At 39.6% G+C, this 25,642-nt stretch overlaps 1 protein-coding gene across 1 annotated transcript in view; it reads left to right on the forward strand.

The window, feature by feature from the left end:
* The first annotated feature begins 16,313 nt into the window (after window positions 1–16,313).
* The window catches only part of Pou6f2 (POU class 6 homeobox 2), a 576,195-nt gene continuing 566,866 nt past the window's right edge, over window positions 16,314–25,642 (forward strand). Inside the window, exon 1 of the mRNA XM_063276739.1 lies at window positions 16,314–16,438. Within this exon, the coding sequence (XP_063132809.1) occupies window positions 16,334–16,438 (105 nt within the window). The 5' untranslated portion in view covers window positions 16,314–16,333. The remainder of the gene's footprint in view (window positions 16,439–25,642) is intronic.

Consider the following 25,642-nt stretch of genomic DNA (forward strand, 5'->3'; position numbering starts at 1 on the left):
GCACTTGAGATGTGTATAATGACAGAGTGCCATCTCTGGATAGCCATAACTCAGAGTCTGTATAACTTTATACATGACAGGTCAGGAGCAAGTTATCACTCCATACACATGCTTCGTCTAATGCTCTCTACTATATTCTCCTCATCACTCTGTTATTATATAGACCCCTAACAATTCTCCATGTTAAAGTTGCAAGGGACCTCAACTACTAGTGTAATGCTCAGGTGGCCCTTGACTGGAAGGAAGTTCACAGAGGACCTTGTTAGTCCTTTGATTTTGAAAAGAAATTATTACTCTATTGAAAGGAACACCTTAAAAGGATTAAAGAAATGATTATTTCTGGAGCCATATATGGGTGACCATGGCCCATGAGTGACCACATACCTTTAGATATCCCCAAATACAACATTTTGATGGGGAGGCAGTTTTATGAAGTTTTATGGTTTATATAACAAAGAAAGTAATGAATTAAAAAAGGTTTAAATATATTGGAGGACACAGATGAGGGGCTGGTTACAGCAAAGAGGGAAAGCTTTGCAGAAAGTAGGACATCAACTGTTATTTGATGACATTCTTAGTTTTGGAGTTTGTAGAAGCTAAGATAATAGATTTCAAAAGTCTGCTAAGTTAATAGATTTCAAAATGTTTTTGTCTATTAGTCATGGGATGTTAGCCCTAACATACAGTCAAGGAATGGCTGTCAAAGTTGGGGCTAGAATGAGCCTAAAGTAAGGTAATTAGAATCTGCACCTACAATGTTCCACTTTCTGCATATAACAAACACCAAGGAGGTAAGGTCAATGGACTTGGATAGTAAGGCGCTCAAAGAAATGATGGGTTTGGGACAATTCTATAAGTGTGTAAACATAAGAGGAGATTGGCAAGCTTAGAATTTATACTATGGATATGGTAGAACTGTTGCTGGTATCTAGCTAAATATGTCATTGGTAGAGGGGAACTGAGATAAATTGGACAAATGAACCCCAAGAACGAGCATATCAAGTGCTAATATTGGAGGGTCATCTATGGGTTATTACACTATATAAGTTGACATAGAATAAGATGTTTAATTTGGGGCCACTTGGATTTGGGTGTTGTTCTAAAAACCACCCACAAAGGCTTTTTAATACCATTACCCAAATGAAACACAGTAGGGGATTTCGCGCTGGCTATGAAGTTTTCAGCTTCATGGTCCCATTTATCCTGTTGGAAGTTTCTTAACATTCCCCCTTGCATACTCCTCAACAAGACCAGATAATTAATACGACATTTAACTTTGCATTATTCCATCTTTCCCTTATTTATTTGTGCTTTAACTATAGTTTTATAATTAAATACATGTTTGCAATGATATATTTTCTCCCTTCATGTTTCTGTACTAACTGGAATAGAGGTTTTATTATTGCAAACTGTAACAGAGAAATACATTAAAATTCCACCATCTTCATTCAGTCAGCAGAAGAAATGAGAGTGGAAGCAGACTTCTGTGGACACACTGGATTCTACTGGAGGTGTCACTTCCCCTAGAGGCACTCTCGAATTACTGAGATATAGGTTTGTGCTCATGAGCGCATAGTCTTAAAAAACAAAGCAACCTTTAAAAACCGTAATTTAATTTATTTTGCAATATTCCTTTCTAGGAAGTATTGCATATCTTAGTTAAAACACGTGCAAGATTATTTTATTCAACTTTAAGAATCCTGTATTTGTAATGTTTAACATAATGCTTCCTCCAGATTCTATGAATGCAAGATAAAAATAAGAGGCCAGCAGCTGACCCAGTCCCACAGCTCTCTGTACCAAAATCCCATGAGGGAGAGAGGTTGACTCTCAGAAGTGCAGCAATTTTGAGAGTTCAGGGAGACAGCCACTTCTGCTCACAATCCTGGCCCAAGAGGAACCCACCTAGAGGACTCTGAACACAGGAACCTAGAGGCAGTCAGAGACAGGATCCTTCCCATCTCTGACTACACCCAGAGCTGAAAGCCAGTTGCCAGGAGCACTGACACAACTGGGAGCAGAGGCAAGACCATCACTCTGCTCCCAGAGACGTACATGGAACCCTCAAGACACAGGGACCCAGGAGCAGTCTGGGAGAGGACCCTTCCACTTTCTCCCTGTGCCTGGAAATTACCCAGTCTCACAGCTCTCCCTACCCAGATCCCTCTGGGAGAAAGCCAGTCTCCAGGAGTGCTGATACAGATACTTACAGGAGGGTGAAGGCATAGACAGAAAGACCAGCTAATGCCAGAGACAACCTGATGGCAAGAGGCAAGCACAGGAACCTAAGCAATAGAAACCAAGGCTACTCGGCATCACCAGAGCCCAGTTTTCCCACCAAAGTAAATACTGGATATCCAAACACACCGGAAAAGCAAGATTGTATTTAAAATCATATCTCATGATGATGATAGAGGATTTAAGAAGGACAAAAATAACTTGCTTAAAAAATACAGTACACAGAGAAACAAGTAGAAGCCATTAAAGAGGAACCACAAAAATCCCTTAAAGAATTACAGGAAAACATAACCAAACAGGTGAAGGAATTGAAAAAAGCCATCTAGGATCTAAAACTGAAAATAGAAACAATAAAGAAATCACACAGGGAGATCCTGGAGATCGAAAACCTAAGAAAGAGATCAGGAGACATAAATGCAAGAATTACCAACAGAATACAAGAGATAGAAGAGACTCTCAGTGGCAGAGGACACCACAGAAAACATTGACACTATAGTCAAAGAAAATGCAAAGTAAAAAAAGCTCCTAACCCAAAACATCCAGGAAATCCAGGACACAATGAGAAGATCAAACCTAATAATAAGCATTGAAGAGAGCAAAGAGTCCCAATTTAAAGGACCAGTAAATATCTTTCCTATCCTAAAGAAAGAGATGCCCATAAACATAAAAGAAACCTACAGAAATCAAAATAGATTGAACCAGAAAAGAAATTCCTTCCATCACATAATAGTCAAAACATCAAATGCACAAAAAGAAAGAATATTAAAAGCAGTAAGAGGAAAAGGTCAAGTAATATATGAAGGTAGAACTGTCAGAATTATACCAGACTCTCAACAGATACTATGAAAGCTAGAAGATCCTGGGCAGATGGGTTTAGGGCAGAATTCGATGAGACCTTCAAAGAAGACCTCATACCAATACTCTTCAAACTATTCCACAAAATAGAAACAGAAGGGACACTACCCAATTCACTCTTTGAAGCCACAATTACACTTATAACTAAACCACACAAAGACCCAACAAAGGGAACTACAGACTAATTTCACTCATGAATATTAACACAAAAATACTCAATAAAATTCTCTCAAACCAAATCCAAGAACACATCAAAAAGATCATCCATCATGATCAAGTAGGCTTCAACCCAGTGATGCAGAGGTGGTTCAATATATGAAAATCCATCAACATAACCTACTATATAAACAAACTCAAGGAAAATAACTGCATGATTATCTCATTAGATGCTGAAAAATCATTTGACAATATTCAATACCCCTGTATCTCCTGTACAAATCTTAAGTCCAAGCGAATCAAGGACCTCCACATAAAGTCAGATACAGTCAAACTAATAGAAGAAAAAGTGAGGAAGAGCCTTGAACACGTGGGCACTGGGGAAATTTCCTGAACAGAACACCAATGGCTTATGCTGTAAGATGGAGAATTAACAAGTGGGACATCATAAAATTGCAAAGATAGACATAATACTACCTGAAGACCCAGCTATACCACTTTCGGTCATATACCCAAAAGATCTTACAACATATAACAAGGACACATGCTCCACTATGTTCATATTAGCCTTATTTATAATAGCCAGAAGCTGGAAAGAACCCAGATGCCCTTCAACAGAAGAATGGATACAGAAAATGTGGTACATCTACACAATGGAATACTACTCAGCTATTAAAAACAATGACTTCTTGAAATTCATAAGCAAATGGACAGAACTAAAATACATTATGCTGAGTGAGGTAACCCAATCACAAAAAACAACACAGGGCATGTAGCCCAAAAGCTTGGATTATCCTAGATACAATCCACAGACCACATGAAGCTCAAGAAGAACAATGACCACAGCAAGTGCTTCAGTCTTTCTTAAAAGGGGGAACAAAAATATTCATAGGAAGATATGTGGAGACAAAGTTTGGAGCAGAGACTAAAGGAATGTCCATTCAGAACTTGCCTCACCTTCGGATCCAGCCCATATGCATATAGCCACCAAACCCAGACAATATTGCTGATGCTGATGCCAAGAAGTACATGCTGACAGGAGCCTGATATAGCTGTCTCTTGAGAGACTCTGCCAGAGCATGACAAATACAGATGGGAATGCTAGCAGCCAATCATTGAACTGAGAATGGGGTCCCTGTTGGAGGAGTTAGAGAAAGGATTGAAGGAGCTGACTGTTCTTGCAACCCCACAAGAGCAACAATATCAACCAACCAGAGCTCCTAGGCACTAAACCACCACCCAAAGAGTACACATGGACAGACCCATGGCTCCAGCTGCATATGTAGCAGAGGATGACCTTGATAGGCACCAATGGGAGGAGAAACCTTTGGTTCTGTCAAGGCTTGACCACCCCCCAGGGTAGGGGAATGTCAGGGCAGGTATGTGGGAAAGGGAGGTAGTTGGGTGGGGGAACACTCTCATAGAAGAAGGGGAGGGACATAGGATGGGGAGTTTCTGGATGGGAAACCAGTAAAGGGGATAACATTTGAAATGTAAATAAAAACATCCAATTAAAAACTAAGACAAGTGCTGGCATGGGTCTGAGGTAGCCGAGGTAGTATGAATGAAACGGTCAGGTACTGTGTGGGAATGTGGGAATGCAAGACTCTGCCAAGATTCACTTCCCTCTTGCTCCTCAGACACCTTTATGCCAGTATAAGGCTAGTTAGATCTCCTCACAGTGTTTGTTTTTATAGTACACATTGATTAATATTGGTTATGTTAGAAAAATACAGCTAATAATGTATTTAGTTATGCTCTATAAATAATGTTCTATGGAAAATAACTATTTCTCCTAAAAGAAAACTAGTGAGAAGCATGGCACTGTGTTAAATTTTTATCAATCCTTGAGCAATATATTACCAGAAGGCACTTGGAAGTCTTGTGCCTACTTCCTCATTCAGGCTGGTAGCAAACACAGTGCACAGAGCCCCAAGAAAACTCCACTGTTCATTCTTCAGAAGGGGAGCATGACAGAGGCAGGTCACTTATTACTGTCATTTGGAAAAACCATTTTACCTCCTGCATCTCATGAAAGGACTCTAGAGTCCTTGGGTCCTAGAAGCCAGTCCTTGGCTCATGGTGGTTATAAATTGGTATTGGTCCTAATTACAGAAAAGGCTAGAAAAGGGAGGTCTAGAAATGCTGATGCTCTCTTAATGAGTTTGCCTCCATTCAACATCTATTTGAAACAGGTTGTCTTCAAAAGAGTGGACAGCTCTCAGTGCTTCAAACCTACCAGAATGAAGAATAAAAGCATTAACCGACACCTTGGTTAGCTTTTTTCAGATGTGTGTCTCTTTAGAAAGGTAAGAAAGTTCCCTGGTGAGCCACTGTGTTAAGAAAGCAAGTTGTGGAGACACCGCCAGAACCTGAAAGAAACAGACCGGATAAACAGTTCTCTGCACCCAAATCCCGTGGGAGGGAGAGCTAAACCTTCAGAGAGGCAGACAAGCCTGGGAAACCAGAAGAGACTGCTCCCTGCACACACATCTCGGACGCCAGAGGAAAAAGCCAAAGACCATCTGGAACCCTGGTGCACTGAAGCTCCCGGAAGGGGCGGCACAGGTCTTCCTGGTTGCTGCCGCTGCAGAGAGCCCCTGGGCAGCACCCCACGAGCAAACTTGAGCCTCAGGACCACAGGTAAGACCAAATTTTCTGCTGCAAGAAAGCTGCCTGGTGAACTCAAGACATAGGCCCACAGGAACAGCTGAAGACCTGTAGAGAGGAAAAACTACACGCCCGAAAGCAGAACACTCTGTCCCCATAACAGGCTGAAAGAAAACAGGAAAACAGGTCTACAGCACTCCTGACACACAGGCTTATAGGACAGTCTAGCCACTGTCAGAAATAGCAGAACAAAGTAACACTAGAGATAATCTGATGGCGAGAGGCAAGCGCAGGAACCCAAGCAACAGAAACCAAGACTACATGGCACAAACGGAGCCCAATTCTCCCATCAAAACAAACATGGAATATCCAAACACACCAGAAAAGCAAGATCTAGTTTCAAAATCATGTTTGATCATGATGCTGGAGGACTTCAAGAAAGACATGAAGAACTCCCTTAGAGAACAAGTAGAAACCTACAGAGAGGAATCGCAAAAATGCCTGAAAGAATCGCAAAAATCCCTGAAAGAATTCCAGGAAAACATAAATAAACAAGTAGAAGCCCATAGAGAGGAGACACAAAAATCCCTGAAAGAATTCCAGGAAAACACAATCAAACAGTTGAAGGAATTAAAAATGGAAATAGAAGCAATCAAGAAAGAACACATGGAAACAACCCTGGATATAGAAAACCAAAAGAAGAGACAAGGAGCTGTAGATACAAGCTTCACCAACAGAATACAAGAGATGGAAGAGAGAATCTCAGGAGCAGAAGATTCCATAGAAATCATTGACTCAACTGTCAAAGATAATGTAAAGCAGAAAAAGCTACTGGTCCAAAACATACAGGAAATCCAGGACTCAATGAGAAGATCAAACCTAAGGATAATAGGTATAGAAGAGAGTGAAGACTCCCAGCTCAAAGGACCAGTAAATATCTTCAACAAAATCATAGAAGAAAACTTCCCTAACCTAAAAGAAGAGATACCCATAGACATACAAGAAGCCTCCAGAACTCCAAATAGATTGGACCAGAAAAGAAACACCTCCCGTCACATAATTGTCAAAACACCAAACGCACAAAATAAAGAAAGAATATTAAAAGCAGTAAGGGAAAAAGGTCAAGTAACATATAAAGGGAGACCTATCAGAATCACACCAGACTTCTCGCCAGAAACTATGAAGGCCAGAAGATCCTGGACTGATGTCATACAGACCCTAAGAGAACGCAAATGCCAGCCCAGGTTACTGTATCCAGCAAAACTCTCAATTAACATTGATGGAGAAAACAAGATATTCCATGACAAAACCAAATTTACACAATATCTTTCTACAAATCCAGCACTACAAAGGATAATAAATGGTAAAGCCCAACATAAGGAGGCAAGCTATACCCTAGAAGAAGCAAGAAACTAATCGTCTTGGCAACAAAACAAAGAGAATGAAAGCACACAAACATAACCTCACATCCAAATATGAATATAAAGGGAAACAATAATCACTATTCCTTAATATCTCTCAATATCAATGGCCTCAACTCCCCAATAAAAAGACATAGATTAACAAACTGGATACGCAAAGAGGACCCTGCATTCTGCTGCCTACAGGAAACACACCTCAGAGACAAAGACAGACACTACCTCAGAGTGAAAGGCTGGAAAACAATTTTCCAAGCAAATGGTCAGAAGAAGCAAGCTGGAGTAGCCATTCTAATATCAAATAAAATCAATTTCCAACTAAAAGTCATCAAAAAAGATAAGGAAGGACACTTCATATTCATCAAAGGAAAAATCCACCGAGATGAACTCTCAATCCTAAATATCTATGCCCCAAAAACAAGGGCACCTACACACGTAAAAGAAACCTTACTAAAGCTCAAAACACACATTGCACCTCTCACAATAATAGTGGGAGATTTCAACACCCCACTCTCATCAATGGACAGATCATGGAAACAGAAATTAAACAGTGATGTCGACAGACTAAGAGAAGTCATGAGCCAAATGTACTTAACGGATATTTATAGAACATTCTATCCTAAAGCAAAAGGATATACCTTCTTCTCAGCTCCTCATGGTACTTTCTCCAAAATTGACCATATAATTGGTCAAAAAACGGGCCTCAACAGGTCCAGAAAGATAGAAATAATCCCATGCGTGCTATCAGACCACCACGGCCTAAAACTGGTCTTCAATAACAATAAGGGAAGAATGCCCACATATACGTGGAAATTGAACAATGCTCTACTCAATGATAACCTGGTCAAGGAAGAAATAAAGAAAGAAATTAAAAACTTTTTAGAATTTAATGAAAATGAAGATACAACATACTCAAACTTATGGGACACAATGAAAGCTGTGCTAAGAGGAAAACTCATAGCGCTGAGTGCCTGCAGAAAGAAACAGGAAAGAGCATATGTCAGCAGCTTGACAGCACACCTAAAAGCTCTAGAACAAAAAGAAGCAAATACACCCAGGAGGAGTAGAAGGCAGGAAATAATCAAACTCAGAGCTGAAATCAACCAAGTAGAAACAAAAGGGACCATAGAAAGAATCAACAGAACCAAAAGTTGGTTCTTTGAGAAAATCAACAAGATAGATAAACCCTTAGCCAGACTAACGAGAGGACACAAAGAGTGTGTCCAAATTAACAAAATCAGAAATGAAAAGGGAGACATAACTACAGATTCAGAGGAAATTCAAAAAATCATCAGATCTTACTATAAAAACCTATATTCAACAAAACTTGAAAATCTGCAGGAAATGGACAATTTCCTAGACAGATACCAGGTATCGAAGTTAAATCAGGAACAGATAAACCAGTTAAACAACCCCATAACTCCTAAGGAAATAGAAGCAGTCATTAAAGGTCTCCCAACCAAAAAGAGCCCAGGTCCAGACGGGTTTAGTGCAGAATTCTATGAAACCTTCATAGAAGACCTCATACCAATATTATCCAAACTATTCCACAAAATTGAAACAGATGGAGCCCTACCGAATTCCTTCTACGAAGCCACAATTACTCTTATACCTAAACCACACAAAGACACAACAAAGAAAGAGAACTTCAGACCAATTTCCCTTATGAATATCGACGCAAAAATACTCAATAAAATTCTGGCAAACCGAATTCAAGAGCACATCAAAACAATCATCCACCATGATCAAGTAGGCTTCATCCCAGGCATGCAGGGATGGTTTAATATAGGGAAAACCATCAACGTGATCCATTATATAAACAAACTGAAAGAACAGAACCACCTGATCATTTCATTAGATGCTGAGAAAGCATTTGACAAAATTCAACACCCCTTCATGATAAAAGTCCTGGAAAGAATAGGAATTCAAGGCCCATACCTAAACATAGTAAAAGCCATATACAGCAAACCAGTTGCTAACATTAAACTAAATGGAGAGAAACTTGAAGCAATCCCACTAAAATCAGGGACTAGACAAGGCTGCCCACTCTCTCCCTACTTATTCAATATAGTTCTTGAAGTTCTAGCCAGAGCAATCAGACAACAAAAGGAGATCAATGGGATACAGATCGGAAAAGAAGAGGTCAAAATATCACTATTTGCAGATGACATGATAGTATATTTAAGTGATCCCAAAAGTTCCACCAGAGAACTACTAAAGCTGATAAACAACTTCAGCAAAGTGGCTGGGTATAAAATTAACTCAAATAAATCAGTTGCCTTCCTCTATACAAAAGAGAAACAAGCCGAGAAAGAAATTAGGGAAACGACACCCTTCATAATAGACCCAAATAATATAAAGTACCTCGGTGTGACTTTAACCAAGCAAGTAAAAGATCTGTACAATAAGAACTTCAAGACACTGAGGAAAGAAATTGAAGAAGACCTCAGAAGATGGAAAGATCTCCCATGCTCATGGATTGGCAGGATTAATATAGTAAAAATGGCCATTTTACCAAAAGCAATCTACAGATTCAATGCAATCCCCATCAAAATACCAATCCAATTCTTCAAAGAGTTAGACAGAACAATTTGCAAATTCATCTGGAATAACAAAAAACCCAGGATAGCTAAAGCTATCCTCAACAATAAAAGGACTTCAGGGGGAATCACTATCCCTGAACTCAAGCAGTATTACAGAGCAATAGTGATAAAAACTGCATGGTATTGGTACAGAGACAGACAGATAGACCAATGGAATAGAATTGAAGACCCAGAAATGAACCCACACACCTATGGTCACTTGATTTTTGACAAAGGAGCCAAAACCATCCAATGGAAAAAAGATAGCATTTTCAGCAAATGGTGCTGGTTCAACTGGAAGGCAACATGTAGAAGAATGCAGATCGATCCATGCTTATCACCCTGTACAAAGCTTAAGTCCAAGTGGATCAAGGACCTCCACATCAAACCAGACACACTCAAACTAATAGAAGAAAAACTAGGGAAGCATCTGGAACACATGGGCACTGGAAAAAAATTCCTGAACAAAACACCAATGGCTTATGCTCTAAGATCAAGAATCGACAAATGGGATCTCATAAAACTGCAAAGCTTCTGTAAGGCAAAGGACACTGTGGTTAGGACAAAACGGCAACCAACAGATTGGGAAAAGATCTTTACCAATCCTACAACAGATAGAGGCCTTATATCCAAAATATACAAAGAACTCAAGAAGTTAGACCGCAGGGAAACAAATAACCCTATTAAAAAATGGGGTTCAGAGCTAAACAAAGAATTCACAGCTGAGGAATGCCGAATGGCTGAGAAACACCTAAAGAAATGTTCAACATCTTTAGTCATAAGGGAAATGCAAATCAAAACAACCCTGAGATTTCACCTCACACCAGTGCGATTGGCTAAGATCAAAAACTCAGGTGACAGCAGATGCTGGCGAGGATGTGGAGAAAGAGGAACACTCCTCCATTGTTGGTGGGATTGCAGACTGGTAAAACCATTCTGGAAATCAGTCTGGAGGTTCCTCAGAAAATTGGACATTGAACTGCCTGAGGATCCAGCTATACCTCTCTTGGGCATATACCCAAAAGATGCCTCAACATATAAAAGAGACACGTGCTCCACTATGTTCATCGCAGCCTTATTTATAATAGCCAGAAGCTGGAAAGAACCCAGATGCCCTTCAACAGAGGAATGGATACAGAAAATGTGGTACATCTACACAATGGAATATTACTCAGCTATCAAAAACAACGAGTTTATGAAATTCGTAGGCAAATGGTTGGAACTGGAAAATATCATCCTGAGTGAGCTAACCCAATCACAGAAAGACATACATGGTATGCACTCATTGATAAGTGGCTATTAGCCCAAATGCTTGAATTACCCTAGATCCCTAGAACAAACGAAACTCAAGACGGATGATCAAAATGTGAATGCTTCACTCCTTCTTTAAATGAGGAAAAAGAATACCCTTGGCAGGGAAGGGAGAGGCAAAGATTAAAACAGAGACTTAAGGAACACCCATTCAGAGCCTGCCCCACATGTGGCCCATACATATACAGCCACCCAATTAGACAAGATGGATGAAGCAAAGAAGTGCAGACCGACAGGAGCCGGATGTAGATCGCTCCTGAGAGACACAGCCAGAATACAGCAAATATAGAGGCGAATGCCAGCAGCAAACCACTGAACTGAGAATAGGTCCCCTATTGAAGGAATCAGAGAAAGAACTGGAAGAGCTTGAAGGGGCTCGAGACCCCAAAAGTACAACAATGCCAAGCAACCAGAGCTTCCAGGGACTAAGCCACTACCTAAAGACTATACATGGACTGACCCTGGACTCTGACCCCATAGGTAGCAATGAATATCCTAGTAAGAGCACCAGTGGAAGGGGAAGCCCTGGGTCCTGCTAAGACTGAACCCCCAGTGAACTAGTCCATGGGGGGAGGGCGGCAATGGGGGGAGGGTTGGGAGGGGAACACCCATAAGGAAGGGGAGGGGGGAGGGGGATGTTTGCCCGGAAACCGGGAAAGGGAATAACACTCGAAATGTATATAAGAAATACTCAAGTTAATAAAAAAAAATAAAAAAAATAAATAAATTTAAAAAAAAGAAAGCAAGTTGTACATCTGTCCTTCATCTGTCCAGGAAGGATTTTCATGAAAAATTGTGTTAACATTTAGGTTTAGACATCAAAACTGCTCCAAGAACTGTGAGGTCCAGGTGCGTTTACTTCAGTGCCTCCTTCTAGAGTATACTACAGGACAAAGTGCATTCAACACAGTCAAGGTGTAACAAAAGGCAATCATGAGAGTCAAAAAGGGGAATTAGTTCCCTGTGATGCTTTTTTTCATTCCGAATACCCAGTTCCCAGTTAGAAAAGATATTGAAGTCAGAGGTCAGATAATCAGAGAATGTGTAGTATGTTTCTGGAGCTTCCTGTCCTGAATCAACAGGCTCCTAAACTACTCAGCTATTCATTCTAAAGGCAATATCTTGTCACTGTTTCTCAAGGAGTGGAGGGAAGTAAAACATGCTCCCAAATTATACTTTAGAAGAAAACTTTAAATTACAAGTTCTCACAACTCTTGGTGCTGGAGTTGTGTATGATCAAAGCCCTCTCAATTCTGTATTCTGTGGGTTTTGGGATGATGGCTGTTCCCTCCTCTCCTCTTTCTACTGTCATAATTCTGCTTGTGATACTTTCGCTGTGTTCAATTTTCTAGAAATATGAAAATAAGAACAACCAAGAATCCCAGGGTACAGATTATGTATGCTGGTCAGTGCCCTGTGGAAGCCAAAGCTATGCTATATTGCTTAAGGAACAGATCATGATTGAAAAGACCATCCCAGAGAAATTCTCTGCCAATTATGAAAGTCTAGACAAAAATGCGATGTTGGGGAGAAGTCGTAGAAATAGACAAAGCAATAGATCATCCAGAGGGTGATGGTGCAGAACAGTTGAGAAACGTAAGACTTGAAAAGAAGACAGAGTGAAGCAGAGCAAACCAAAGACTGTGGAAAGGGAATCCTGACTGCACACATTTAACTCCACTACAGGCTATCTATCCATGAGAGTTTTGAAAACTAGTCCATGAGAGTTTTGAAAACTATAGAAGGCAAATCACTATGTAATGTGTGATCTGTGGGAAAGACTGAGGGAATATTAGCTGGAGGGAGAAGATCTAGAAAAAAATTTAGGAAATGGTAAGGGATCAAACATTTCAGTGTGAATATTAAGTATGAGCAATCTAGGAATAGGAGATGAATGGTCAAGTATGGTATTGCAACCAGAGAGAGAAGCAAATGACAGCAGAGACATAAAGCAGATGTTAGTAGACAGGCAGTCTCCTGAGTGCTGAGGTAAACTTACACATTCTAATAGAATCAAAAGAAATGGGCTCCACCTAGCAGGAGGAGATGCTTGTTGGTATATTTTGTTGAAACCTGCACCCACCATGTTTTAACTTTAAGAAATCAAGGTAATCCCTAATCCAAAAAGCTAAACATTAGAGTCAGGGGCAGTGGTGAAGCCTCTTTTGGTCTGGCTCATACCATGTGGCTTATAAGGTGCTCAATACTTAGAGTGCCGTGTCTCCTTGAACCACCATGAAAGATGTAACCTACACAGGTCAGCGGTGCATGGCTTTAGGGAAACTGGATGAGAAGAAAAGACAGCAGAAGGTAGTCATGGTAAGTTTTTCACTTAGCAGATTTTCTTTCCTAAATTCTACTATAGGGCTGGAAGTAAGTATCTCCATTCCTACTCTCTCCCATTTGTCTACCACTGCTCAAAGCTTAGGAAATGCCTGCCACTCAAACTGGGAGCTAGGGGTGGGGTGGAAACAGACCATGCTATTTCCTGTGGGAGCAGGAAGTGCCTTCTTTTTATATCACAACACAAACCTTTCTACCATCTACATGTTGGGTGCCTTTATATGAACCATTCTAGAATTATAAATGCCATCCGTCCAGCTTTCAGAATCAGACAATTCCCGCAAATGAATCTTTAAGCTCTCAGCTTGTTTTTATTGTTTCAAAAGTAATCTGCACTGTTTATTGTGTCTCACTGAGTACAATACTTGGCTAATATATGTTGAAAAAGTCAGTGTCTCATATAAGGTAGTCATTATTTTATATGTTAGCCGACTCTGGTTTCATAGAAGCTCCATCTTTGGATTCAAATCAACATTAAGTCACTGCCCCTTTATTTACTTTTTTGAGCCACATCTGTGAAATGGAAAGAACTGTTATGGCTCCCTGTATTTTTAATAGAAGATTAAGCCAAGATCTGGCAGTGCCTAGCTCAGGCCCTCTTGGAGGCTAACCCACAGTAATTACAGTTGATATCAGACAGATTATGAACAAGCAGTGGTGTCCTACAGCCAGTCATAAACACCAAAATGTGGGAAAGGAGCTTCAAAGGTGTCCACCTCATACTGCAGTCTGATCTACGCCCCGCACCTCTTGACCCTGTCGAGAAACAGGAAGGTAAGCTCCTGAGAAGATGCTGAACACAGAGGGGGCGGGGAGGGGAGGGGAGGGCGTACCCAGAGGGAACCCGGTGCTAGGGAGCTCACAGTCATCCTCCACATACAGCAGAAACCCAAAGGTTGCAGGGCCACTCCTGGCTTGCCTGTGAGTACCCAGAATTCCAGGGTCTGGACAGATGCTCTGCAACTGGGCCTGTGCATCACTCTGCCTGTCTGCCTGGAGTCTACAGTGTGGTCCCCAAAGACCACAACCATCTTCCACTCACTCCCTTCCTCCAATGCGCCCCCTTCCCGGTCCTCTGCCCCTGTAGCCCTCAGGTTTCTGACAGAACACATTTGGCTCAGTCCTTGCAGGTTCCCACCATGGCTTAGCATATGGTCCCGACAGCCTCAGCCTCCCCTACAGTATTCTGGGCAAGGGTTGGATGATAGACATGCAAGACCTCTTTTGAGGGTGACTGCAGAAGCATGCTGCCATGTCGATGTCCCTGTCTCAGGACAGAGGCTTCAGCACAGAATTAGAGAGTTCTAATGGTGTTTAGTGACACCTTCCAGTCCTCAGTTTTCAAGACTTGTAGTATGGTTCTTTCTGCTTGGGGATGCTGGTGTGTGTGTGTGTGTGTGTGTGTGTGTGTGTGTGTGTGTGTGTGTGTTTTCTTGGATTTTTAAAAATTTATTTACATTTCAAATGTTATCCCCTTTCCCAGTTTCCCGTCCAGAAACCCCCATCCCATCCCCCCTGCCCTTTCTTCTATGAGGGTATTTCCCCACCTACCCACTCACTCCTTCCCACCTCCCTACCCTGACATTCTACTACACTGGGGGATCCAGCCTTGGCAGGACCAAGGGCTTCTCCTCCCATTGGTGCCCAACAAGGCCATCCTCTGCAACATATGCAGCTGGAGCCACAGATCTGTCCACGTGCACTGTTTGGATGGTGGTTTAGTCCCTGGGAGCTCTGGTATTGTTGTTCTTATGAGGTTGCAAATCCCTTCAGCTCCTTCAATTAATCTTGGTGGGTTTTTTGTTTGTTTGTTTGTGGTTTTTTTTTAGTTAAGGAAAATACAGTAATTAATGAGCTTCAGTTGAAAAAGCAGATGAATAGAACCATTAGCTCACAAATTCCTAAATGAGTGGTGCCATTTGTGATTTGGGCTTTTCTAAAAGCAAGTCTGCACTATCTGTAGGGTTGTCTTCAAAGATGAGTTTTTAATCCTTAAAGGGCTCAAAAGCTACTTGGTTATTTTCATGTTTTACAGGAAATGACCCACAATATGCCAGCAGTATGTCCTACAGTATGTAGGGTCAAATAATCTTATGTAAAGAGGGAAAAACTGGATGTATTTGCCATTACGGTACCTCAGTTTCGATGAGCTGCAAGCAAATGCTTCTCTAACCTTTTGGAAGATGGAAAGTTTAGTGAGCACTATTTACACACTTTGAATATTTTATATTTGAGTGTTCATCACAGTTTACACAAATGATTGTATATCCATTGCCAATCAACAGATATCAGGGCATCGCTGATACGTAATGGTTAATATTTTAAGCTTTTCTATAATGGTGATTTTATATAAAACTACTACAGATGTTACTGCATATCAACAAAAGGTCATTGAGAAGTTTTGAAAATAAAATCACAAGGGTTAGCTTAAGAGAAGTCCAGCAGTAAATTATAATTGTAAAAGTTTATGTCATAAAATCAATCATCACATGTAATCGTTATTTTTTTGTTTTAAAATATATTTCTAGAGCATTAAAAAACCCTCGCGTTTTTATTTTTTTTATATACCTTTAGTAGAAGATTACAGCTAACATTTTGTCATTGGTGAATAGCTGTTTGTCTCACTTTATTTACTTGGTATTGGATATTTGTCAATGTCATTTCATATCTACAGAAAATTCTTACGCTCTATGGAGGTAGGGAATGTGTGTGCGTGTCTGCCGGAGGTCACATGACAGTCTCATCCTATTTGGTGGAGTAGCTTGACTTTTTCTCCCTTTCCTTTTGGTGATGGTTGTGAGTGCAGAAGTTGATTGACAGATGCATGCCAGAAACCCCCATTCTCCTTTTCAAAGACATCATATGACGGATTGCGATCTCCCAGCGCAGCAGGACACGGGGACCATGCAAGCTGTAATTGGTCAGGTATGGAGTCAGCCATTTCTCAACTCCCCCCTTTCCACAAGGGTCTCACCATATGATTCACATAATTCATATTTACTGTACCATCTTTCTATCCGTGTCTTCAGCTACCTGCCAGCGCAGCGCTGAAAGTGCGAAAGGCAAAAGGCGCCCATTAAATCTGGCCAGGGAAGCTCAGCTGGAAACTTCAGTGTGATGCTCTTAAACAGAAACCAAAACAAAACCACCAAGAAATTCAAACAGCATAGCAAATATATGACTTGAGCTATAGGAAAAAACTTTCATTTTAAGCATTTATTTTTTTTCCTGCTTTGATTGTGATCTCTGAAAGAAATAAAGTATGAGAAGAAAAATAAAGTGCCAAGCTTCCCAGGCAGTAGTTTGAATTTTTTATTGTGCTATTCAGTATTTTCATTTGGATTGTATTCTTCTGTCTTCCTCTCTATATGGAAAATATAAGTACAGGATTCCAAGTGCTTTTACTCCTAGCCCCGGTGGTGTGTGACTGAGCCTGGTAAATGTAGTAGTAGCCATCGCGTGCTCTGCTGCAGAGGGGCAGGCTGCAAATTAAACACCGCCACAATCTGAAAGGTCCAGGTGGCCTGCCCGCGCTTCCTAATGCAATCCAGCACACCAGCTTTAATAAACAGCTCTATTTAGTTCCTCCTCTCTGTATCCAGGGAGGTGATCTGGTCTGGGGCTGCTGTGATGAAATGCCAGAAGAATATCTCTCAGAGGCCTCACAAGCTGATTTTTAGAGCTTTGCTGTTCTGTCGTCTTTGTCTTCCAAATGGGTCAGTGAGTCCTGCTCTCTCTGTCTGGTGTTTTCTGTTAAATCGGTACTTTATGTTTGTGCTTAAATGTTCGTGTTGTAAGCTAAATGAGAGGAGGAAAGGTCATTGTCTTTTCATTTGCCTTCCGATAACTGAAGTGCTGAAAGGAAGGATGTGCCCTGCTGGAGGGAGCCTGATCTTTCTGTGATGGGGGTGGGGTGTGCAAAAAAAAAAATAGGAATATATACAGGTTTTCTTTTAAATGTGCTTTTTGCTGAAATTTTCTCTAAGTTCTCCATGCTTGCTTAAGAATTGTTAACTTGTAAATCAGAATGTGGTTACGAATATTTATGAACTGTAAAAAGTTTTGGGGTTTTTGCACACTCTCCAGCCTAGGCAAGATGAGGACTCGAACTGTGTTTCCTGCATGTTAATTGCATGGTAGTCAAACTCTGTTTTCAACAAAGTTAGAGCAAAGCACGTCAGGGGGCTGAAGGCATATGGCTTATTAATACCAGTGTGGTTTGTAACACATTTCTACATAGAAAATGTCAGATATACAATACCATATTTTCACAAGCTCACGGTATTTTAAAAGAAGCATATGTTTGTTTCAACAGAAACAAACACCTTTTTTTAAACTTTTGTTTTGTGTTCTGTTGGCATATTATAAAGTGAAGGCTGTGTGCATATATTTATCAGGAGAAAATATGCAACTCGTTTCATATACTGCCAATACCTGCTGTACGGCCAGCGTTTGCTGATGGAAGTAGATCATTTGGAGCCCAAATAATTTTGTAGCGGTGAATTAAGTAAATATCTGTTGAAGTAAGTTGCTCTATATGATTAAAATTTGTACTTGTGACATCTGACTTGTCCTGCTTAATAAAAACATCTCTTTGGCTGCATGTTCTGTTTTCCCTTGAAGTAGTTATGGCACTTAGTACCAGAGAAAATTACTCTGATTTCCTTTTGTATATGTTTGTGGTAAAAAAAAAATCAGAAGGAGTACTTTTAGTTAGTTATTTAATTTTTTATCGGAAATCAATTATAAGTGTGTATGCTTTTAGAAGGCTCCATTTTGTACTGGTAAAGGTGAATCCATGTGTATTTTACAGATACAAGACCTCTGATTTGCCAAGATTTAAGTACTTGCCTTTACTACTCAGCTTTGTATCTTGGGTGTCCCCAGGAGTTTCCTAAGGTCTATGTCCAGAAACTGCACGCCTAAAAGACTTATAAAGAGTTGCATCCAAATAGCTGCATTTTCTGGCATTATTTTTCATAAATTATTTTTTTAAAAAACTCATCCTTATTGTAAAGATAAAAATTGCAGAAGTGACTGTTCTTGTGATTGTAAGAATTGCAGTGCTCAAAGGCATACACTGGAATATTCTTTTTTTTTTTTTCATTTGAAATTAAATCAAAAATATCTAAAGGAGAGAGATCATAGTCTTTGATGTATAGCATGAAAATCTAAATCTGATCTATGTTTATAAAGACAAAAGTAGAACTGACTAGCACTTGACATGGATTCATTTTAACTATTGTAGTACAAATGCGAACATTTCTTCAAATGATTACTTGTAACAATAAGGAAAAGAAAATGAAAAAAGAAAATTACTGCTTTGCCGCCCCTGATAGCCAGCAAGGTATGCTTTGTTTTCAAGCCCTCGACTCAGCAGCTTGTAATACCCATTCAGCAGGTGTGCGCAGTCCTGCCTGATAATGCAAATGTTTGCTTCTTCTGCTGGGAATACACATTAATGTGTTTATTTCTGCCTCCCTCCTGTTCAAATTTTTTGTTTCTAAATGGCTTTGGGTGGGAAAAACAAACAAGCAATCATGAGCTCTGTTTTCCACTCAAAATGCTGAATGGGAATATTCTCACAATTGTGGCCAGCTTTGCTTCTCCTTTTTCATTCAGCTCTAGGATCAAATATCTCTGGTCACTTGCACTGGAGGGAAGGGAAGAGCAGATCCGCCTGCATTAGTGGCCGTGATCTAGCTTGGCAGAGTTCTGGCTTTACACGGCACTTATTGCTCATATGTGCCTCTCCCCCAGGATTTCCCCTCCCTCAAGCAAGCAATTAAGCAGTCTAGACCTGGAAGAACAAGCTCTCTGCCTAGTATATCAAGACCGAGAAACCTGATTCATTCATACAATTTTCAGAAATCAAATCAGATTTTTGATAGTAATTATCTGTAGCAAACTCCCCCGTTCCCAAAGCTGGATTGTTATCTTTTGGATGATTTCGTATAAGTCCAAGCTTGGCAGTTAAGGACTTCGATTCATGGGCTTGAATTACCACTTATAAATAAAGGCTTAAATTCCCACCTCTTAGGGTCATTAAATGTTTACTTCCTCTTTTCTCATGTGTGGACCTGTGATTTTTGAGTGACACATTAGCCCATCGGAATTGCAGCTGTTTCTGTTGTTTTGTTTTTGGTCATTTCAAGGAAACTGGTCACTATGTCCAATTCTCCTTCTGACACTTTGGTCCCTGGAGAACCCGGCCACGCTACATGCTGATGTGCAGCCCCGAGGGTCTGGGCAGTACAAGCTCATATGCTAGTTAACAAGTCTTATCAGTAGATGATGTTAAATTATATATTAAAATAGATAGAGCAAAATAGATTTTTTAAAAAAATGTGTTTATTACATGTATCTAAGAGTTTGCCAGAAATTGAGAAATGACTGGGTCATGGGTATATTTCCAGAGGAAATTGCTAGACTGTAAAGGAATTAAAGCACCAAGACTTCGAAATTCTCACAATATCGAAAGGGTATTTAAAAGCATTTGCAGTTTTTCTTCTCTGGAAAACAGATCTTTTTTGAAGAAGGTTCATGAAGTTTGCAGTGTTTCTCGATTGTCCATTAGAAGCTGTGTGAATGGCCCTGAGGTGATGTTCTGCAGGTGTGTCCTACACTCGACTTGTGGCAGCATCTTAAAGCGCATGTTCTTTCACACTTACATTCCAGTGTTAAAATATGCAAAAAGAAGTCATGTTTTAGTAGCAAAACAACTAAAATATAGATTTATTTATATCTTCTCTTGTTCCACAAAACAGCCCAAGTTTTCTAAGAATAATGTGCTTATCTGAAACCCATTCAAGCTGGTGTGGAGTAGAATTTGCCTAGGGAGAAGATTCCAGTAGCAGGAAAATGGCACACACACCGTCATCAGTCTGTTTAGATCAAATATATACATGACAAATATATACAAATTAAACATCAAGGCTTACCTTACTCTGTCTTACATGCGCCAGATATGACTCCTGTATATTTTAGGAAAAGTCACATGGATCTGAGTGACATTTTTGAAGCTGATATATTGCCCCAGTAAATGTATACATTTCAGGGACGTGAAATTATTATTGCTCAAAATAAAAATACTTCCCATAGAGCTGTATGGGTGATTAGTATACTAGTAAAATACAGCTTAATGAAGGACTATTCTTCTGGTACAGAATGGTGCTAGATTCACTAATATTGAGTTTGTGCTATGTCCTTCTTATGATGTCAAATGCTGCAATAGAAAGAAGTTTCGAGGCCAGTCTAACACTGCTTAGCTGATTCTTGCCTGGTATTCTCAATTTTTATTTTCTTCTGACTATTTTAAAATCTTAGTGGGCATGTAAATTATGGAGCCATTTTATCAGAGCAGTGTTAATCTGTGAAATAAACGTGAAAAGAATTTTACCTGCGTTGAGCTGCCTGTGAAATCCTGAGTACCAGCTGGAGGTCAGGGAAGAAAGAGACTTTTCCACTGACTCACCTTGCTGTGGACTCTGCACATTACCAGGCAGTGTAAACCATCTTTCTCTCTTTGGGTTTTATCAAAATTGGCTGTGAACAGATCTGCAAATGTAGCAAAGCCACTTTTTCAACTGCACTATTCTTTTTAAGCTTTTGCTTTTCCATAATATCAGATCAAACAGAAAGTAAAGTTGGAAATAACATGCAAAGTTAAAAGGAACAGATCCACAGAGACAATTTGGGGAAAGTTACTGACCATAAGATGGACATGAATAGAAAACACAAATTATACTACTTTAAAATTAATTTGAATTTATGCTAAACAGCTGTATAGCTGTTCTAAGTAGAAACTCAAGCCAGCATTTCTGTTCTTCCCTTCTGTCTCTCTCTTCATTTTCTTTCCATTTCCTTCTTTCCCCTTCACTTTCCTTCCTCCTTTTTACAGCTTTAATGTGTTCCAGTGAAATCAATGGCTGACTCAGGTCTTGTTTCCCAAGCACATGGAAATGGCTCTATTGAGCCACACTATCTTGAGCTCTTCTGAGATTATAGTAAAGATTTGTGCCAGTCTTTTTCTTTCCACGTCTCTTCTGAGTCTCACTTTGAGGAATGATCTCAAGGAAAGCACAGTTATCCCCTCTCAGGGAGGGTTCCTTCCTCATCCCACTTTTTAAAAATTTTCTAGTCCGATAGTATGTGTCAATGAGGGTGAAAACTACTTTGTTTTTACATGATAACTTCATTTCCTGGGTTAACCTAAGCTCATGTTAATTTTATTTGTTCTATGACTGTATTGTTACTTCAGAGCCAACATTTTGTAGATAAAACCATATATAAATAACAATTGAAATAATTGAAATAATCTTTGATTATTTATATTAAACTTTTTCTAGATTTTTCTTTAATTGTCTTTTTCTTCTACCCAGCTGGTCTTTGGAAATAGCTTCGGTTTTATCACTAGCTTTGAACTCCCCTGGATAGGAAGGACTCTTTCTTCACAGACAGCTTAGCAGGTGGTCCTGGGTTCTGATCCCAGTCAACTGCAGCCCCACTGTCTGGGCAGTGCTTTCCTAACTAAAGGATCCCTAGACAGGGATGGGGTGGATAGACAATCAACAGAATAATTTAAATGTCACTGATTTTGAGAAATAGGTTGTTCCTGTGTGAAGGAGTACCCATGTAATTACCAGCTCTCTGTTCCTGCAGTCAAAGATGCAAATAAATGACCAAACACCATTAATGAGAAGGCTAACTCACTCCCGTGCATTGCTCTGGCTTTGAACTCTCTTCCCTCATTGCCATATGCCTGTCAGCCATTCTGTTCTTTTCCACTGTGATCCAGAGTAATGAATAAGAAGTGAACAGTGAATCTTAGTGGGCTGCATGGCAGGAAAGAACCTGGAAGGAGAGAAGAGTGCTCAAGCATGGCAAACATACCCATCAACCCATTGGCCTCTTTGTGGTGTGTGTGTATATGTGTATGTGTATGTGTATGTGTATGTGTATGTGTATGTGTATGTGTATGTGTATGTGTATGTGTATGTGTATGTATGTGTATATATATATATATATATATATATATATATATATATATATATATAAAATCTCACAACTCTACTTGAGTTGACTTTGTTATTGAGATCATATAGTGAAAACAATCTAAGACAAATAAAATCTTTAAAGAAAGAAAGCTTCTTTTAGGTTGACATCACACATGAATTTCAGAAGTAAAGAACTCTTTTTTCAGACATCCTTGGAGCATTTTAACAAGAGTTTAAACAGTGCTATGAAGCTATGTGGTAGGGACTTACCCAAGTAGATGTTTCTGGAATTTAATTTTGTCTCAATGTTACTTTTACACGAACATTTAGAAATTGTTTAAGAAGAAAACATTTCTCCAGCATTCAGATTCTTGGATAAACAGGTGTATTTTGAAAAGTTAAGATTTTGTAGCATTCATCAGGACTCAGATAAACACCCCTGAAGAGTACAAAGTATATCACTTACATATAGACAGCTTAAGTTCCCTTTCAAGCATAAGGGGGCTTAGTGCACAATTCACCAATTCACATCCATTTTCCTTTCCTTTTTCTTTTTCCTTTTCTTTTATGATAAAATGCACTATTTCAGAGAGAGAGAGAGAGAGAGAGAGAGAGAGAGAGAGAGAGAGAGAGAGAGAGAGTTAGTTTAGGAGCCTCAATGATCCTAAAGATGTATGGGGGAAAAAATTCTTAGATCTTCAGTTCCACTTCTCTCAAATTGGAGGCCAAAATAGGCAGAAGTGGAGAAAGACACAAAAAGCCAGCCCATGGCAGGTCACAGTGCTCTGACAGAGCTAGCTAATTTTGTAAACCTTACATAATATGAGAACACAAGACTCTCTCAACCTGTCCTCCCAAAGGTCGAGAGTCAGGACAAATGTAAGATGGTGCTTAATGTGTGTAAAGCCAAGACCATCAAACCCATTTCACTTACTGCCAGTCTTGAAGATTCATCATCATGGTCTGGGCCAACCGTGGTCTCTGGCCTGAAACAATTTTATCCAGTTTTAAAAAAGCAGAATGTTCCAGCTTGGATCTTATATCCTTAGGGTTACAATATTGAATTCTGAATTGGGAAACTTAATCTTGCAGCCAGATTTGACAAGATGCTAGTTGAATGGAAGGCACAAGTGATGATTGGGGGTGAAGTGCCCCAGGTCAGAATTTGGGGAAAATAGGAGATTTTGTAGAAATTTGGCTGCAATATAAAATCCCCAAGTTTAAAATTCTCCCTTTTTATGAATAGGAGGTATTCAGAAACTTAAAAGTAGTTTTCTGCTGCATTTATTTTCTCAGTTTCAAAATGTTCTTTTGGACTTTTATCTATTCTTAGTGCATTTCTGATACCACTAGCACAAAAGATGCCCAGAGTTACAGTTAAAGGTTATAGAAACAAAGGAAAACAATGCTTAAATTCAAAGCAATCATATTTATTCTGTGGTAGAAACTTGATATTATATTCGAGAGCTGAAACTCTGATTTCTTTATGGAAAACATTTTTTGTTGCGAAGAAACATATTTAGATTTCCAATTACTAAATGTAATAATTTAAACAGGTCAGTTTGGCAATCCCATTAGCACATACACAAGCACACGTAAGCACATATGAACACATACACATGTGTGTACACACATACACCTCCCACACAAAGGATTTTAGAAATACTTGATTATTTAACTTCTATTTATCTAAAGGTGTTTTAAATCTCTTTTTAAATTAAATAAACTTAAAAGAATGTGTAAGGCAGTTAGCAAGAACACTCTTTTCAACTAAGTTGTTGAGGAGAATGATGACAGACCTTGTGAGCTTCCCAAGCTGAACTTTGAGCACGATGGTTACTACATAGTAAAAGATGATAATTGTACCATGTCCTCATAAAAGTAGGAGGCTTATTTCACAATGCATTCCATCCTGTAGCTGTTTCCTATGAGTGCTAAAATATGACCTGGGATTGTTTTCTCTCTTCTACAATTCCCCTAAACAGGAAGATAAACACATAAAATGAAGAAAGCAGCATTAGCAAATAGCACATTAATTATAAAATTAAACATACTTTTGGGAAACAAATTTAACAAGACAAAACAATATAAGCTAGAAAGTAAAGTATCTTATTTCCCTTTTTGCAAACTAATATTCATTAACAATTTCTTATCTATCTTTCCAGAATGTTTATGCAACCTGAGTACATTCATATTTTACAGAGTTCTGCAACTTACTGTATATATTTATAAGCATATATTAAACATGATATACTGCTTAAAAATAGATCTTCATTTTTTAAAAAAAATGACATCTCCTACTGCCTGAACTATCCTGGAACTCCTGTGTCCAAACAATCCTCTTGCCTCAGCCTCCTGAGAACCTGGGACTATAGGCATGTGTCACTATGCCTGGCTCTGAGTGTACATTCTTTTCAGTAGTATTTCATTTTCTGGATGCACCTGACATTTAAAAGAAGACTTTTTATTAATTAGCCTGAACAAAGATGTTCCAGAACCTTCTGAGTGGTGTTTGCTTTAACAAAAGAACTCATCCTTGGCCCTCCCTAGGAGATGATGTTTCAGTCAGGGCTACTCTTGTTGTGATGAAACACCATGACCAAAAGCAAGTAGATATGGAAAGGGCTTGTTTGGCTTACACTCCACAGAGCTATTCATCACTGAAGGAAGTCAGGATAGGAACTCAAACAGGGCAGGAACTTGGAGGCAGGAGCTGATGCAGAGGCAATGCTGCTTACTGGCTTGCACCTCATGTTTGCTCCACCTGCTTTGTGTGTGTGTGTGTGTGTGTGTGTGTGTGTGTGTGTGTGTGTGTGTGTGTGTGTGTTGAAGTTCAGTTATAACATCATAGGATTTTTTTCTCCATCTTTATTAAATTGGGTATTTCTTATTTGCATTTCAATTGTTATTACCTTTCCCAGTTCCTGGGTCAACATCCCCCTCCTCCTCACCCCTCTCCTTCTATATGGGTATTCCCCTCCCCATCCTCCCCCCATTACCGCCCTCCCCCCAACAATTCCATTCACTGGGGGTTCAGTCTTTCAGCCTGCTTTCTTATAGAATCCAGGACCAGCAACCTAAGGGTAGCCACACCCACAATAGGCTGGGCATTTTCTCAATTGAGGATTTCCTT

Source organism: Rattus norvegicus, chromosome 17 (assembly GCF_036323735.1).
Source record: "Rattus norvegicus strain BN/NHsdMcwi chromosome 17, GRCr8, whole genome shotgun sequence".
Taxonomy (NCBI): Eukaryota; Metazoa; Chordata; class Mammalia; order Rodentia; family Muridae; genus Rattus; species Rattus norvegicus.